This window comes from Triturus cristatus, chromosome 10 (assembly GCF_964204655.1).
Source record: "Triturus cristatus chromosome 10, aTriCri1.1, whole genome shotgun sequence".
Lineage (NCBI taxonomy): Eukaryota > Metazoa > Chordata > Amphibia > Caudata > Salamandridae > Triturus > Triturus cristatus.
The window spans coordinates 265,289,800-265,309,437 of NC_140593.1; the positions used below are offsets into that span (position 1 = coordinate 265,289,800).

At 41.0% G+C, this 19,638-nt stretch overlaps 1 protein-coding gene across 2 annotated transcripts in view; it reads left to right on the top strand.

The window, feature by feature from the left end:
- The window catches only part of LOC146789297 (calcitonin gene-related peptide type 1 receptor-like), a 2,166,593-nt gene extending 2,149,655 nt beyond the window's left edge, over window positions 1-16,938 (top strand). The window contains exon 15 of one of the 2 annotated variants that reach the window (XM_085630942.1): window positions 15,455-16,938. In XM_085630942.1, the coding sequence (XP_085487068.1) occupies window positions 15,455-15,676 (222 nt within the window). In that variant the 3' untranslated portion in view covers window positions 15,677-16,938. The remainder of the gene's footprint in view (window positions 1-15,454) is intronic. The other variant, XM_085630944.1, reaches the window with a different exon arrangement.
- The last annotated feature ends 2,700 nt before the right edge of the window (window positions 16,939-19,638 follow it).

A 19,638-nucleotide genomic window follows, 5' to 3' on the forward strand; every position in this document is an offset into this window, starting at 1 on the left:
CTACAGAGTATGATCATTTTGCATGTGTGTTTATAAGTGCAAAATATTGGGACAAGTAATGTCCCTCTCCATCTTTTAGATATATGGAATCTCTTGATAGAAATAAATAAAGGCATAACATTTGTACCCCGCCATTCTGGTGATTGATTCAGTGTGATAAAGTGTGGCACCATGGGACCATGGGGCATTTGAAGCATATTTCATGCTTGGAGACCCAAAGTTGCTCAGTGGTGTGGGGAGATATTTCTCCTAGATAACAGGTATGTGATTATATGCCACCTCATGTTACTGACCTTGCGTCAGTAACATGAGGTGGCATATTTGTAAGACTATCTTCAGTGCTACAAGATACCATTAGTCATTGCCATAAGATACTGTTTCCGACAAACTGAGAATGCCAACTTTTAACCAGTTTCTTGTTACAATTTAATATGTATGTTTCACAATTTATCTTTTTGCATTTTTATATGAAGAAAATTATTATCTGAAGGCAGCCATGAGAAAATCATAATTTTGCTATATATTCATATTTTAAGGGACTTCTGAAACCCCTTCGAAAGCATAAAAAAATTCAGACACCACTTCAGCAATTTGAGATCCTTCATCAACCTTTGTTAGTGAGGGAGTTCAAGAAGCGCTTCCATCATCATAAGAGCTCTTCTCACTAAGCATTCTTTCAGTCATTCTGAGAATGTTAAGTTTCAACAGGCAGCCACTCTAGTCTCTGGCCACTGGAGAAAGCATTTTCCAGATAAACAAATAATTGAGGAACCATCTGAGAACAACTACCTCATAGTACTTTGCATTCTGCTCCAGCTGGTGGTATCATATTGCCAAATAACAGATTCCTTCACCATGATCTGAGTTACATGACGTCTTATCTATGATACCCATCCCTAGTTATAAGACTCATAATAACACTAGCACATATTTTTTGGAGCCAAAGACTAAATGGCTACCGTCAAAATGCTTTATAGGGTCCTATTCTTCTAAAGACATGATAGACATGTTAAGTTATTATTTTAAGTGATCCTTTGCAGGCAGAAGTTAATACATTCTTGCTTCTTTTGGAAAAGATTTATCTGGACATTTTGGTCTTTATCTATTTACTGTTTTACATTTTGTTTATTAATCCCTGGATCCCTCAAAATCCAATAGCTAAGCTGTGGAAAGGAGAGACAAGGGTATGGTAGCAAATATTTATCACCCCCTTATTTGTGAACAGTTATGATTGGATTTTGTAGATTCTTGGACATTGAGCACTAACCCTTTACTTTTACTTACATTTGTTTCAGAGTATTGATTTGTAAAGAGATAGCTAACAGTTTACTTTTTCTCTATTTTACATGAGTTAGCTCTAAAACATTCAAATAAAAACTCAAAATTATTGACATTGAAACAGTGGCATTGCATAACTGAGTCAAAAATAAAATCTGTAGGATGTTCTCGTGTAGAAATACAGACTATCTTACACGTGTATTGGAGTTCCGATGAGGTAATTTCATACCAGTAGTCACATGTACTGAGATGTATCAAAGTTGTCTTTTGGGCTGTGCATGGTCACCCTGATTTGTAATGTTTTTTTAAACCCTATGCTTTGCTGGTAATAGGGCTCTGTGACACTGCAGTTCATAATGTATGGGTTCTAGCCCGAAAATGGTATTGTTACAATGGTTTACAAACCAATTGGTCAATATAACTTTTCTCTAAGACTTTGATAGATGGCTAACACATTGCACCAATGTTGAGTATATTAAGGAGCTCATTACGATGATGGCACGGACCGCCAGCCGTGCGGTGGTGATCCATCCATCACCAAACATGGAGTGACCACCCGCCAGATTATGATGGCAGGCGGATCCACACTGCGACCATGGCAGATGGAAAGACCGTCCGTCACAGGCAATCGGACCGATTGCCTGGCAGAGCGGTCTGCAAGCATAAAATGGTGGTGGTGCCTAGCACCGTCCACCATATTATGATGCAGGCTGTGAGCCAGCCTTTCCATGATGGCGACACCATCATGAAAAGGCTGGTGGAGATCCTGTTTGGGGGCCCGTTGCAGGCCCCCAATGGGGATGGTGTATGTGCACTGGGGCTACCCATGGTAGCCCCCTACATTTCAGTGTGGTGCCTGCCATGTAGTGCACTGAAATGCACAACATGCAAGTCCAACCACCATCTTAATCGGCCCCATAATGCCCATTAGAATAATATTCTCTATATATCCTTGGTTTAGGACATCTTATCATAAATGACCATTATACGTTTTTGCCCAATTCTCATACTTTTTGCATCCTTTGAATGAAGGCCAATAATTCAACTCAACTGCATTACGTTTTCAATCTTGTCTTTGGTATAAGGCTCTTTCTGCTTTTTGGTTGTTAGCAGTTTGTAAGGTATTATTGTGTGTGTATATAGATAGAGATTATCATTTGGTTACATTAGGTTAGAAAACTAGACTTCACATGAAAGGAGAAGAATATACCGAATCAACATCACCTGTAGGGGAGAGTACTACAGGTAAGTACTGACTGGTGGGAGTCAGGGGGTCCAAGGAAAAGGAGAGGGCCCTTTTCAATAACTGCCTGGGTGTTCCCACCTCCATAACCAATGTTACTGTTGTAAATCACAGTTTTTTGTTTGATGGCATGTTTTTCATGGTACTATTTAGGTAAAAAGTTACAAGAAACATAAATATTGCTTTTTGTTCGATGATAAGGCACCACCATTTTTCCCCTATTGAAATGGATAGTAAGGGTCACAAAAGAAGCATATACAAAGGGTGATAATATGTTTAAGTCACAATATGAATCATTAATTGTGCTGTCATATTAATTTTAGGAATCGTGGTGAGAAAGAAAGTGACTTCACCATGTGAAACAAAGATCAACTGCTGTTTTATGATGAACCATCTCTGAGAGACAATGGTTTCCCCTCATGGCATTCTCATGGAAATTATAATTAACATTTTTGATGCTAAAATGAGAACATATTTTCCATAAGTCAAAAAAATATATTTCATTCATGTGAGAAAATATCTAACATTCTGAGCAAAATATTTACTTCAAACATCAGCAGCAGTATGTCAGTTGATTCCCCAGGGTTCTACTGCAGTGTCACCACAAAGAGCTATAATTTTACTTTCATTACAAATGTGAGGCACACAAAAATACCGTTGTGCTAAAAATCGGAGCTGGAAATTGAAAGCATGTGAATTATGGTTAGTGCTACAAAAAGCTATAGCGAGGACGCCTTTTCTATAATTTCAAAAATATCGTGCTCAGCCATATGAAAAAAAGGTCTGGCATGTGAAGTGAAAAATATACTTTCAATTTTAGCAGCAGGATGTCAGTGGATTTTTCATCACTTTACTGTAGCTTCACTGCTGAGTTCTAATGAACAAGTAGAATGCTTACATTGTATCTTCATGACAAATGTGAGAGACTCATGAGCATCGTGCTCCTTGAGTTTAAAGCCTTTCCTATGAAGGAGGTGCCCACAGAGGTAGTGATATCCTCCAAATGAATTGCTGTTTGAATATATAATTTTTAGTTTTTACATCCCCCACTTCCTTTTGACATAAATATACAAAAGAAAAAAACACTGAGAAACAAAGTATCATGTTGATACACTTTCTATATAAAATACAATAATATTGAGACAAAAATATTGTGGGCCAGAAGATTATCAAAAATACAGGTAAGTTTCATGAATGTAAAAGAAATGATATATATATATTACATTAACTTAGAATTTGATGATTCGAGTAATAATCTAATTATAAATATTTTAAAATATTGTAAAATATTATAAAATTGTATGCAAAAATAAAATGATATATTTTTAAAAATTTTAAAAACAATTCATACAAAATAAATGACATTATCATTAATAAGAAGAAGAACGATGAATAAACATATACAACAAAATTATATAGTGCAATATATAAATCCAATACAATTTTTAAAAAAGTAGATTACTTAACAAAATAGAAAATAACACTTTACAAATTATTTAATTATGTCAATAATTTCAAAATATGAATTAATTACAATAAAAATGGAAATAAATATTAACAACCCTAACTCAGCAACAGTAGGGAAAGTGTTGCACTTTGAAGGAGTCTGATTTACTATTCCCACTCCAATCTTAGCAACAGTCGGGAATGTTTTGCACTTTTGTAGTGGCAGATTTTCTATTCTTACTCCAACACAAGCAGTAGCATGGAAAGTGTTGGACTTTAGAGGGGCAAAATGTACAGTTTCTACTCCAATCTGAGCAACAGAAGTGAAATTGTTGGACATTCGAGGAGTCAAATTTAAAATGCCCAATCCAAAATATGAAAATAATGTAAAGTGTTAGACTTTGATTTGGCTAGATTTACTATTCCCACTCCAACGTAAGCAAAAGTAGGGAAAATGCTGGACTTTGGAGGTGTTAGATTTACTGTTTCTTCTCCAATGTAAGCAAAAGTAGAAAATTATTGGACTTTGCAGGATTTACTATTTCCACTCCAACATAAGCAACAATAAGGAAAGTGTTGGACTTTGGAAGGATCAGATTTACTATTCCCACTCCACCATAAGCAAAAGTAGCAAAAGTGTTATACTTTGGAGGGGACATATTTACTATTCCTAATAAAATATGAGCAATAGTAGGGAAAGAGTTAAACTTTGAAGGGGTCAGATTTACCATCCCCAATCCAATTTTGTTTTAGATAAAACATTTAAATATAGACTGAATAATTCAAAGCATTTTTAAATCAATGAATATAAAACAAATAAAAGTACTTTCAAAAAAGTTATATTACAAATAAAAAATCATTACTAAAACAAATGAAAAATATTTTAAATTAAAACATTTCCATTAATACTACCCTAAAAATGAGTACTGACAAACAACTAATTTACAAAACGAACATTATATCAATGAAAAATTATTAATATTACATTAATTAATAAATAAAACTATTCAATTGAAAACAATTCATAGCTATACAATTATTGAACACAATTTAATAATTAAACAAATTGAAATTTCTCACCCTTGTCACATACAAACCCAACAACATGCTCTTAAATTTACCTTTTCTAATTAAATTATAAAAATTAAATTTCATATAAAAACTTACAAATTATACTAAAACAAATTAAACACACATATTATCATAATATTATGATACTAAAATAACAGATATTTATCAAACTAATTGAAAAACAATATTTCTCACAACTATATTAAATTAAATTACATTATACAAAATTATATTTAAAAAAATGAATATTAAATACCTAAATAAAATAATTTCTTACCTTCAATTTTAGGTCATCACAATATTTTGGCCATGATATTTGAGTACTTTTTAATTCAATATTGCCGTCAAACACCCTCATCTCCATGCATGTGCATGCACTGGCTTCAGAATCCATTTTGTTGTAAGTTAAATATAAGGAAATTATAAAAGAGACTTAAAATATGTATTCATTGTCTTTGAAAATGTTTCCTTAACGTACAAACAACTACATTCAAATATAATTAATTTAACATGCTTCAAAATGAAACGTGAATCAGATAGAACAGTGAGGGAAATATTTTAAACCACACTGAAAACTGGTAGGAACTAAACAGTTTTAAAGACCACTTTCTATACATATTAAAAACACAATAAAAGGAATGAAACTTGGAAACAAATTTAACAGACAGGTGACTCGTTTTCATTTACATTTTCAGTCTTCCGCATAAGAAAGTAAATGATTCAAAGACCACTTTCCATATATAATACAAACACAATGGAAGGAGTGTAACTTGGAGACAAATTTAACAGACAGGTGACTCATTTTCTTTTACATATTCTATCTTCTGCATTAGAAAGTAAATGATTCAAAATTATCTTCTTCAGCAGCATGTCTCCCGGTGTAGGCAAATACTGTGAGCAAGGCGAACACTCTAGCTTTTTATTGCAACTGTGATTTTCACAGGCAGCTGTTAGATTAAGAATGCATATTGATTTGTGGGTCAATACTGTAATGATACTAAGGGCCTGATTACGAGTTTGGCAGGCTTCCTGCGGGCCGCCATGCCATCGCCCTGCAGGAAGGCAGCCAAACTCGAAGTCAGACCGCTCACCTGGTTACGAGTTTAATCCTGGCAGGTGGTGTGTGCTGCAGCAGTGCCTTTCTAAGGCTGAAAGGAGAGCCAAAGAAAGGCAGTGCCGTGGGACTGCCAAAGCACGTTCTTGCATGGAAAGAAATGCACCATGCTGTGTATTTCTTTCCGAGCAGGAACTGGGGGTGCAGAAATACAGGGGGCACAACATGTGCCCCTCTGCATGCACCCCAATGCACAGAGGTGACAGGGGGCCATATAAGGGACCCCTGAGTTGCCTCACTGCCACCCTTTCTATAGCAGGCTCACCACCTTGGATAGAGTTGCAGTGAGGCAACTCGTAATATGTTCGGCAGTGCCGCAGTGGCACCACCAGCATATTGCTGCCTCAGACAGGTGTGCCACCACTGCAAGATCAGGGATCCCTGGGGAATGCAGCATTCCAGTAGTGGTCCAAATGCCAAACTCTTAATACTGCGGATGGACCGCAAGTATGACGGTGGTCCGATGGACCGCCATAATCGTAATTAGGCCCTAAGTATGAATCTCACATGGATATCAAGATGCTAGGAGGCAAACAAAAAATATAGCATTTTGGAAGTGTGCAGATGTTGGATTTATGATGCTTAATATTTAACAGTGTGGTGTTATCCTTGTGCTGATTTTAAGTTGCCTTCTAGTTTGTGTTTTGTAATCATAATTTTTCCTTGTGTAACGTAAGGCTCAATGGAAAAACTAATGTAGATTGGCTATATCTAAGGTAATCTTTCTTTTATTTTTAATAAAGATTTCTACATTCGTAATTCAATACTAACATAAATGTCATAGTACGGAACTGCAATAACTATTTTGTCATCCACTGGTAATTAACTTCTATTAATGCAATATATAGATACACATGTATAGCATGTTCCAAGACAAGAGTCAATGGAGATTCATGCATGCATTTTTCCATTGTACATAAGCTGTTTAATGAACAGTCAATGTGGGGAAAAGGGCAGAAGTAGCAATAGGACTCAAGACAGGTAACCAAGCATAAGTCTGAAGAGTTTATTTATACATCCTAATTTAGATGAATACGTATATAACTGAATTTGCTTACCCAAATCATATCCTTTTCTTCATTCACTTCTTTCCAGAGAGTAGAGAATTTAGAGCATGACCAAGACATGTGATTTAAAATACCCCCCTCCCACTTGCAATCCTCACAAAGACTTAGGGTCTGCCATTCATCCCTTTTGCATTTTTTTCAGTGACATGCTTATTCCAAAAAATGCATGTATTTGCATCCAATAGCTCCCATGATGCCTACCGCACCTATAAATGTTAATATGAATACTTAACGGATCGTTTAGGATAATGTTGAAAAAATTCACCAACCCTTGAATGTGATCAAGACTTATGACCAAAGCACGTGTTTTACGTGCACACAAAGGAAGTTATGCTACACTACATCTGCCCTGAGTGAGCGCTCTACTGATGCCAAAGGAAAGCTGATTTTGAAAATGTTGATAGTGCTGGTATGCTCCTCCAGCTATTTTAGTTTAGCTTAATAACCTTTTTCATCAAAATATAACTATGACTATTTAAAAAAAATATTAAATCAATTTAAACTATTCTAAACATATCTTCATGTACTTTTGATAGATAATTAGTAAAAACAAACATTTAAAGTTAGGTGGGACTTTTAAATAAATGTTTAAACATTATTTTTATACTAATTCAATATATTTAGAATAACGAAAGATTTAATTCAATATTAAGTTAATCGTGTAAAATCACTACTAGTAACGTTTCACAGATACACAGATTTCTCCACCACAGAGATGGATTTCACATCATGGTACAATATATGGAAATTATACAACGTTTATTAACCCCTAAAAAAATTTCAACTTTCTGTTTTAAATAGTAATGTAAATTAATTGTATACAGTTATTTATATTAAACATAGAGCAAAATAAAAATGCTACAGCACTATTAACTTAATTTGGAATTACATATTTAGGTAATTTAAATATATTACATTAAATTAAAATTATTGTTAAAATATTTATAAATAGGGCTCCCGGTTTTCCGTTAAACGGATTTTTACATATAAATACAGATGGAAAACAAGTTTTCCTTCATCTGTATTTATAATTAAAAACGGGAAAATACTAGCACATTTTGCGGCGCTGTGGTGCACCAGCAGACGCCCTCTTGCTGATCCTAGGACGGTGGCTGCCTTCAGTAACGCGGAACACCAGCTTCAGTTTTGCTGGAAATTTCTTTCAATGAGGGATCTTTTTGTGCTCCTGTTGGCCTTTTGTTAGCTGCCCCAGCCATGTCCGGGGCTCCGCCCCTCGAGTGAGCCTGGCCAGCCATTTCAAAAGAAAGGTATGTACGGGGGGCAGGGGCTGGAGTCAATAGCGTATGCAGTTTTGGGGGTGGCAAAATTAGGAATCGGATGACAGCTCCCTCCCCCCACAATCCCCTCTCCCTCCCCCACCTCCCCGCCGTAGGACTGCTCAGCCTAGCTACGTCAGTGTAGTGATTGTAGTGTTTGTGGCCGGACTGCAGAGCACTACACTGGGTACGTGTGCTGCAAGAACAGTCCGACCACAAAATCGTCAAAGCCTTGCTACGCCACTGGCACGACAGAGAGGTCTGCTGGTTCCTGCAACATGCACCCCAGGTGACTAACACTGCCCCAGCCACAGTGGCCTGTCTTAGACTAACCAGGCATTCCCCTATATTCCGGTTCCCTTCTGGGCCCCAAAATACAGAGGGCTTGAGAGCCTACAGACTCAACGCTGATCGGCCAGCTGAAACAACACAAGCCAGTAATCTATGCAGCACCACCCCCTTCTCTATGTAGCAATAGGTAGCACATAGAGCTCAGCCCGAGGCACATAGATTTGAGTATAATCACATGGGCCACTTCTAAATAATTCACTCTGGCGCTGCTGTTGTTTGTCCTGTTCAGCTCGTCGGATTGTGTTGTGTGCAGCCCCCCTCCCTCAGTCTCAACCTCACAATGCCTGCTACTCCTGTTCATTGTTTTCACGCTCAGTAAGTGCCTGCATAATGGGGGGTCGGGGCAGGAGGTGTGGCGCCCTGAGATCCCGGATGATACGTGGCTGCCAGCGCCAGGAGGCCTGCATTTTTCTCAGCGCCCCACCTCCGCGAGGTGAATCACTCTCACACACAGCGCATTCAGACCCCCTCCCTTCCCTTGGCTCGGCTGCGCTCTCACTCTCTCGCAGACATGCTTGGGGTGAACAGGGGGGAGTGGGCAGCGGAGAGAAGAAACTCAATCCTTGTATTTTCAGCCCAGGCTGCGCTGGAAGGCAGTGCTCAGTCAGACACACACAGGGAAGAGGGTGTAAGTGAGACTCAGAAACAGAGTATTTACAGAGTTTGTGACCGGACTGCATAGCCCATAACCATTGCTGTCTCTTTCTTCTTGCCCAGACAAGACAAGGACAGTGTCCAATTCTGCTGCCCCCCTCTTTCATCCTCTTACTCCCTCTCTTTGTCGCACTCCTCCTCACTTGCAGAAAACCGTGACTGTTCTTTCCTCTCCTTTCTGTCATTCGTTCCCCAGTGAAATGGACCCAAAAAAGAGAGGACACTTGTCTTACAAAAGTCTTTTTCTGACATTTTTCTATTCCAAAACGCGGCCTCAGGATGGGAGAAAAAAGATTTTAAATACGGACAATAAATACATAACTGAATAAAACAAGACAGAGTAGTCGCAAAGTGGCCAGATTGGTTTTATTTACACCAAACACATTAGTGCCACCTTACAGAGTTTGCTAGTGAAGCGCTACTTTTCTTTTCATGTCCTTAGCTTTCTGAATAATGAGTGTAAAAGCTTTAAGTTGTACTTCCTATGAGTGTTTGATTTTTCCAGAATGTTGTTACTTTTTTCAGGCAGCACATTTCTCTTGTCTAGTGCATAGTTTGAATTGGGTTGCTTCAAAGTGTTTATAGCAGGGTACAATTGGATTTTAGCTGAAGGGAGTGTGAGTTTCTCTCAGTGGGGCAGTATGGTGTTCAGTGTTCAGTGGGGGAGAGGATGTAGCAGTCTGCAGATGACAGCAATTGCAAGGCCCTGAGACAAATAGATTGTGATAGCACTTTTAAGCATATTTGGGACATTCTGCGAATGGCAAAGTTTTCCGATGAATGTATTATGTTGACCAATAACAACCGAATGCATGTGTGCGTTGTCAATTTAAATACATGTGGAAAAATACTAGCTGCTGCATTGCCTTCTGCTTGTGGCAAAAATTAATGGGGATAAATACAGATAAAATGCCCAAAACATAAATATGGATAAATACAGACGGAAATGGCAAAAAAATAAATACCATAAAACCGGGAGCCCTATTTATAAATAAATCTGACCTTACACATAGGGGCCGATTCCGATCCTGTATTTTTTTTTCCCCTACGTCTCGTATCTGTATTTTTTTACGTACGAATCGTACAAGTACCGTACAAACGGTGAAGTACGATTCGTACGGGAAAAATACATACGAATCGCCTTGGGAAAAGTCTACGAGACGTCCCCGGACAGTTTTACGTACGAGTCGTAAAACTGAAGTCCGAGCGCACAAGTCCGATCCGTACCGGCGTTCCGAATGCACAAGCGTATGGAAAATGTCCCGTACGGAGCGAACTGTGTAGGACCCCTACCCTGGGTACACTTGTGCCGGGGGTACGAGTCGTACGGCCCCTCCACCCCAGCCCCATATGTACGTGCCGTACCCCCAGCCCCGTATGTACGCGCCGTACCCCCAACCCCGTATGTACGCGCCGTACCCCCACCCCAGCCCCGTATGTATGTGCCGTACCCCCAGCGCTACGCGCTGGGGGTATGGCGCGTACATACGGAGCTGGGGGTATGGCACGTACATACAGGGCTGGGGTGGGGGTACGGCACGTACATACGGGACTGGGGGTACGGCGCGTACATACGGGGCTGGGGGTACGGTCCGCACATACGGGGGTGGGGGTACGGTCTGTACATATGCAATGTGGGTTACACACCGTACATTATGACACGTACGATGTGGGGGATGGCGTGTACGTCACGTAGCAGGCCCCCTTTTCCTCATGCATCGTGGCGTACTTAGCTTTTCTGGCACTTTTTGGCTCCCGTAAAAATATAGCCGTGCGGAGTGCTGTGGGTACGAATCTTACTTGCTGGTCCGTAAAACGCTGCCTGACTCGCGTTGCGTACGCCAGTCCAGGATCGGAATTGTATGTATTTTTTAGCCGTACGGTGTTTTTTACGTTTCGTACGGAAATGGTATTTCTGTATGAATCGTACTTACTGGTTTGTACGGTGGAATTCCCGGGTACGAGTCGTACAGAGAAAACGCTCCGTACGACCATTTGTACCCGGGTTTTACAGGATCGGAATCGGCACCATAATGTTTATATTTACTGATTTTGAATAAATTCCAAAAAGGCATGTACAGAATTTAAATGAATTTAATTATATTTCATATTATTGTAATTGTATTTATTTCTAACATACAAAAGGTTACCAAACTAGGTTCCCCTAAAGTAATACTGATGTTGTATTTATATGTATGTTTAATATTAGATTAAGTTTAGATATATTTAAAAAAAATCAAAATAAAATATTTTGTTTTACGTTTATTTATTTTGTATGGGGTTTATTTCAAGTCCCTTTCTCCATGATTTTATACAAGACTGTGTTGCAGTACCAGTGGTTGGCCCATTGTGATGCTGAACTTACTTCAGGTCTGAGCTTGAGTGCTTTTACTACTTTTTTGGCTGTAGTAACTTTAGAAGTGCAGTTTGTGAACAGCAATGGGCTTACTATTTTTGGGACTGTGTTTGTCTTCCTTCAACTCCACCTTAGCCCTCTGTAAACCCCTCCTTGCACCCCTAACACCCCTCCCCAGTCCCCACCACATTTTCTACTAACGGCCTGAGTACGATCTCGCTAGGAAAGCCCTCCGTACGACTTGGATCCAGAGGGCTTTCCTAGCACATTGTGCTTTGTGAGTCCGAGCGACCGAGTAAGATGAACCCGTGTGGTGATGGACTCGGTTCGCTTAGACTCCCATTGAACTCCATGGGAGCCTGTATACAGAATGCATACACAGGTTCCCATAGCAAAAATGGGTAGGTAAGGAAAAGCGAACACCCTGTGGTGGGCACACCATGGTGCCCACCACACTGTACATGCATGGAAAGGGAGGACTCATGGGTTCCCCCACGGGACAGATTCAGGGGGCCCCAGGTGAAGGGGGGCCTGCTACTGCCCCCTGGAGTCTGATTCCCACAGCCGGTTCATCTCGATGAGACCGAGTCGATACGGCTGTGCAAATCGTGCATTGTATTTGCTCGTTTGGAAGCCGGCACCATTGCGTGGCACGATTTGGCTGCGAACGAGTCGGACTTACAGGATGGGGTTCGGAAACAATTCGGTCGACCCAGACGAGATCTTCGCATCGTACTTGGTCATTTGAAACGGGGGACGATTCGGTTGGAAACATATGCTCAGAATCGGATTTGCTCATTCCAGAACCCGTCTTGAGGCCTTTCTAGCGAGATCGTACTCAGGCCCTAAGATGCAAACTTATATATGTGATGATCTCCCCATAGAAAAGAAAGACTAATTCGAGATGGAGATTTACACTCATAGGTTTATGAAGTACATTCCGTAGTCCCTAAGTAGAACTGCTGTAGTACCACTTTTTGCACTAGAAAATACAGTTTCTGAATCAGGCCTCAAGTTTAAGTGTAAGGTAGGCAGAAAGAGGAAAGAGGGTACGATAGATAAACAGAACGGATAGAGAAAAATAACTTTCTGTGATGGCCCCTCAGGAGATGGCAATGTCTTAAAATGTCTCTGGGAACAAGAGCAATTTTATCAGTACTCCAAATGTCAAATCAGGAAAAAACAACCAGTCACACTAAGGGCCTGATTACCACTTTGGCGGTGCGGTGCCAGGTCTGCACTGCCGCTGCACCACCAAATCATTTGTCAGGGTAAACAGCCATTAGAATGCGACTTTTACTCCACATACCATTACAACACAAGTGTAACAATGCATGCGCTGTAACAACGCATAGCCTTTACTACGCATGCTATTACATCGCAAGTATTGTAATGCGATCCACATTGTTGTGAGGAAACTGAGGCTTTCCTCACAACGACGTGCACAGAGCACGGCCCCTCTGACGACTCTGGAAGGAGAAGAGAGGAACCACGAGGAGAGAGAGGTAAGAAGGGGCTGTGTAGTTTTAAAGGGTTTAGTGTTGTGGTATTTGTGTAGTGTAGGGTAGTGTTTTAGGGTTTAGGGTAGTGTCAGGTGGGTCGTGCAGGTAGTGTTAGAGTGTAGGGACAGGACTGGGGTGGGGGAATATCGTGCAAGGTGTAGTGTTTTAGTGTTTAGGGTAGTGTAGTGGTGTTTGAGTAGTGTAGGGTAGTGATTTAGGGTTTATGGTAGTGTTGGGGGCTTCATGCAGGGTAGTGATTCCATGTAGGGACAGGTCTGGGGGAAAGGGTAGTGTTGTGGTGGGGGTAGTGTTTGAGGGATTAGGGTAGTGTTGTTGAATTTGTGTTGTGTAGGGTAGTGTATTTGGATGTAGAATTTAGCGTAGTGTAAGGGTTTTTTTCATACAAAACATGCGTGGAAAAAGTATGTGGGGTAAAGGGATCCGTTGCAATGACATTTTAAAAGCATTTCCTGGAACTTGCTATCTAATGCTGTGCGTAGAAAAAAATTGCATTTTAATGATACTTGATACTAATAACTTTGTGGTAAAAGTATGCCTTGTTTTGCATTGTGGTGTATCGAAATATATTCATTTGTCAGTCCCCCCACCAGATTAGGAGTTTCCTCTTGTCTGGCTGGCTTTGTTTTTGACACTCCCATGGCAGTGCCCTGAAAATAAGCACCACAATGGGAACACAAAAAACAGTTCCTGCTTGGCATGGATTGTAAAGCATGCACACAGGGGTGGCACACCATGTGTGCATCCACAGGGCCTGAGGCACCAGGGGGCCCTGTATGGCCCCCTCTGGTTCCTCTCTACCACAGTTTTCATGGCGGTGAAACTGCCCTGAAAACCATAGCGGAGAAGAAACTTATATGCTGGTCAGGACCGTAGTGGTCCTACCAAGCATATTACTTCCTCTACACCGCCGCAACACCGATAGGGAATGGCGCTTCCCTGGCGGCTGTGGCAGTTCGACTGCCCAATTCATAACAGGGCAGTTGGGAGACCGTCACTGCCGCACCCCAACAAGTGCTTGGAAATTGTGTCTCAGTATCAGTGAAAATGATAATAGGTATTTATTATGCACTGCATTTCACATATTGATAACATAGAATTATGAGAAAATGTATATTCTTCAATTAATGTTCAAACGGTATGAATCATTTTAAGGAGTAGTAAATCACTAGGGCCTGATTCACAAAGGTAAACCTACACTTTTGTCTAAGTTTACACTTGCTGTACTAACTTTACTTCTGTTTTGTATTCACAAACCACGAGTGTAATTTTACTCCTAATAAAATTACTAGTATTAAAATTACACTCATAGTTTGTGAATACCAAAACAGTAGTAAAGTTACTACAGCAAGTGTAAATTTCCACAAAATAATAAGTTTAGATTTGTGATTCAGGCCCCAATTCTCTCCATGTACTGACTTGGGCCCGATTACGAGTTTGCCACACCACCCCCGCCCTCACACCACCAAACAGGACCCTGCCCGCCCTCATATGTGAGCCTTAGAACTGCACCGCCGCGGGACCGCAATTGCACATTCCGGCCCACAGCATGGACTTTGCAGTCCATCCCGTGCAGGAACGGGGTAGTATGCACACAGGGGGGTACAACATATTCAGCCCTGCATGTGCCCCCATGCCTAGGGGCAAGAGGGGGTATGTAGGGCCACCTTTGTTTCCACGCCACCAGTAGTTTCATGGCGTGAGAAGAGGCATGAGACCGCTGGCAGAGAGGAAACTCGTAATATGCTTAGTGGTCCATCAGCAGCACCACCACGCATATTGGGCCCTCAAGACTGACACGCCACCTCCAGGGATCGTGGATCCCTGGCAGTTGAGCTGTTCCAAACTCGTAATTAGCCCCTAAGAGATTGCTGTCCTTTGACCACTGCTGTTGCCTGTCACAATAATGCGCCTATGTATGTTGTTTTCACAGCAATGCTCATATTTCTGGGGTAGGGGTGGCACCAGTTTTGCCTTGTGAAAAAGTGTGAACGATGGTCAAGTGTGTGGAGGAAAATGCGAAACGTCACCATGATCCACGACTTCTAACAAAGGTTTTCTTTTCACTCCCATCCAGGTGCAAGGAGCCCTGAAAAGGCAATGGATGCAGTATAAGACCCAGTGGGGCCAAAGGAAACGAGAACACTGCTCCATGCGATCCACATCCTACACGGCCACGTCTATCACGGAGGTGCCGATTTACCTGTACAACCAAGATTCAAACAGTGAACAGTTAAACGGAAGATACGGGGACGACTCGGAGATCACTGCGCTGAAATCCGGGGAGACGTTTGCCTGACTGCTGTGGAGAGCAAACGCGTGCTGTCTGTTCTGATTCCTCGTCACATGGAACGTTCTGGAAGGTCACTGTCACAGGATTGGGCACAGGGGCTGGCAGAAGCACTCAAAGAGGCTATTGGCGGGTCTGGTAGTCCGTGCCCATGACAGACAGCCTAACAAAGATGGGTATAGCTACAACCTGACAATGACGTTTTAAAAAAATACGGACTGTAAACAAGAAGCATAGGAAATGTCTGTGAGCAGTGGGCACAAAACTGTGAAATTAATAGAAAATATTTAAGCCGAAGGATTGTACCATGCACACCAAACACGGATCAATAAAGCCATTCGTCGAAAGGGTATTACTCCACGTACTGCTGAGCCAAACACAGGCAAATGCCACGGGTGGCTTGTAATGTTTTGCAAAATGCCTTGCTCTTCTTAGGCGCGTGGCCTTGCCGTACGGATAACACACTGAGCCACAGGCTTACAACACCCAGATCTGGCACCGAACCCTTTCTCCAATTCAGTTTGATTTCACTGTCATTTTCTGGAAACCCGGAGTCTGAGATCCAGTATTCCCTACTTCAATCTCCTGAAGACGACAGAACACATTTTGGGCATGTTGGCTCCTGTGACATTATGTGACTTGATACAAGAAAGGCTTTTAAAAAGGAGGTTGACATTCATAGCTGCTTCTTTGTCAGGAAGAGATCAAATGTATTCACACGTTTTTCCACTTTACCTGATTACAATGTCTCTGTTTCTCATTTGCACCACATCTAACAGTAACGCCCACTATACCCCTTCCTCTGTAGACGATTGCCCCTCCAACTAAACTGTGTTTTTGATGTGTTCAGCTCTAGATATCTCATCAGGATGAGGGCTTTCTTCTCTTGATGTTGACAAAGATTGAAATATTTTCAAAGCGATAAGGACAGCAGACACAGGCAGCGCCGTCTTGTGAGACCCTTTATGTGAACGCGAGAACTGAATTCACAGATACATAAAATGCGAAGGAGATATTTTCAGACAGAAATGAACTCTCGATTGTTATTTCTATTTTTGTTAGAAGATTATGAAATTAAATGATTTTAGTAGAAAAAGGGAAGTAAGGCAGCTTTAATATATATGTCTATATATATGTATCTATATTGTGTAGCGTAAGTCTAACCATTGTTAAAGTGCAACATACTCCACAGCAGGGCTCAGGAATGTAAACCTTTTCGCTTTATGAAGGAACTATATTAATAAAAAAAAATGCACAGAGATGCTGAAGTTATCTGCAGGTTCAACAAAACTCGTTTTCACAAGCTATTGTTTTCCAATACCGTAGACTGGTTTATTTAATTGCTTTAACTGTTCGTTCAGCACCAGTTTCACGACCGTTTGATTAATTACATGAACAAAGTAGACATGCATTATGGAGATCATGACACAGCAGTAGTGCATGTAATGTTCGTGCATGGATTTATATGACATCTGATTTTATGAATCACAATTATTGCAAGAGATGGGCGTGCAGAGGACTTCAGACCCAGTGGAAAGAGACTTCACAAGGAGCTTTTAGGAAGACCACTGACACTGCATCTTTTGGCTCGTCTGTGTTCACCAAGCATTATGGACGGAAGCAGCAATGGCCATCTCAGGCTTGGGAATTCATAAGAGGTCTTGACCTAGAGCGGCACAGGGTCCTTAAAGCTGAGTTGTACTGTTCCAACACTATGTTTTATGCATTGCAGGAAGGATTCTGACTTGGAAGATCCATGCCACTTTTGAGGTGGGATTTTACAACGGTCATGGAATGCCGATGCCTAACTCTGGTATGGGGCTAGAAGGGAGAAGAGACGGTTTAAGTCTATGGGGCTTATTATGAGTCTGGTGGTCGATGGGCCGCCAGACTCATTGTGGTGATTTATAAACCGCCCTGTTACAACTAAGGCAGCTGGGCCCCCCTGGGACCACCGTATCTGCCGAAATCGCCAGGGAACCGCCATTCCCTGCTCGTTGCGTGGCGGTCTTCAAGCCACAATATGCTCGATGGGGCCGCTGCGGCACCACTAAGAATATAATTAGTTTCCTCACCACCACACTTTTCATGGCTATGCAACTGCCATGAAAAATGTGGTGGTGAGGGAACAAAGGGGGCCCTACAGGGCACCCTTGTGCCTCATGCCATGTGGATTCACACAGGGGGGGCACAACAGATGCCTCCCTGTGTGGATGCACACCAGTACCTGCACAGCATGGGCTTCAGCAGTCCATGCCATGTAGGTAATGCCTTTGAAGTTACCTTTGTGGTGCCTATATCATAAGCACAGCCCTGGAAATGCTGAAGAACCACCCGCCGGACAGGAGAAAACTCCTGATCTGGCGGGTGGTTGAAAAACTTTAGTAAAACAAAGTATAATTTATATGGATGCCTTCATCATAGTCACATTTTTACATCTTTTAGAAAGGCTTCAGTTACTGTAATACAGGCAGTTAAAAAACGATTACAAGTTGAAAAGAAGAAATATCATCATAATGATCTACCTAATACATATAGCAAAATACCTCAATTGCAGCACTACTTTGTTTAGCCATGAAAGCGTACTTTTTCCTGATGGCTAATGGCCACTGTATAAAGCTAAAAACTGCGCAACAGGTAGAATGCTGCTCTAAACGCTGTAGAAAACACAAACCTAACTTGTGAGACCTGATATTTTCTGCATGAAGGATTAGGCTCAAAATCTGTATTCTGGCCAATCTGTAAAGCCTACAAAAAATCATAAAATGTACTGTGAACTCAGACGACGTATTGTCGCAAGGAAAACTGGGTAAGACAGAAAAGCAGGTTTCTTGCTGGAGGAAGGTACTAAAAAGTGCACAGTGCATAATCCAAGATGACTAAGGGAATATCTGTATTCTGTACTGGATATCCACGGTAGGTATGGTTCCAGCCTTAAAGTTGTTAAAATCAGAGAATATATGATAACAGTATCCATTGATTGTTCCCAGATCATCTGCTGTTCATGTCTATGTTAAGCAAACAGATTTGTGACATAGTCCTTGGAAGTTTTATCAATTATGTCAGGGGAATAAAAAAACATGTGAGATACCCAATTGAAAGAATCCTTGCTTGACATACTATACCCAGGGACTCTTGTCCTTGTTATCCAAGGTGATAGATACAGTTCTTGGAAAATAGCCTCAGAAGTGCAACACATTTTAAGTTGAAGAACTAAAGGTGCTATTCTGATGATATCCTAATGTCGGGGATGCCTAATTCTGTGAAACAATGTAACTCGCAGTACTCTTGGGGATGAACAGCAACCTACATAAGACTTTTATTTTCTAGAGTTTGCAGGTTCCCAGAATTAACATAACCCCACACTCCCACACCTATAGGAACCCTCAGAAAGACACTTGATTTTAGAATGTTGGATAATTTCTTTGCTAGGCTTATGGCCTAGCTTTTCCGTAAAAGTAAATATTGCTTCTGCTGCCCTTAAAACATTCTGTGCCTTCTGATTTTAATAGACTTCCCCACCTTAAATTAGAATCAAAAGTGATGCCTCAGTAACTTTAGTGACTGCGTTCCAGTTCGTTCAATGAGGACGGCATCATCAGCATAGATGAGGATGAGAATGGGGTGAGTTCCTGCTTGAGGCAAATACTTTCCATCAGTACTAACTCTCCATCCAAACCATTGATATAAAAAAGGAATAAAAAGGTGCTAAAATGCATCCCTACCTTATACCTATATTAGACCTAATAGGAGAAGAACATCCCCCATCCAGGTTGTAATATACTTTTGCTACAGTCTCCCAATGCAAACCCTTAAGTAGGTTCAGCTGAGAGTTATCAACACCCATTTTTCCAATCATGTCCCATAGTTTTCCCCGGTTCACCATGTCAAAGGCACAGGAGAGGTCCATAAAAGCCATATGTAATGAGCCTCCCTGGCCTTGACATATTTCCCAATTAATAAGGATACAT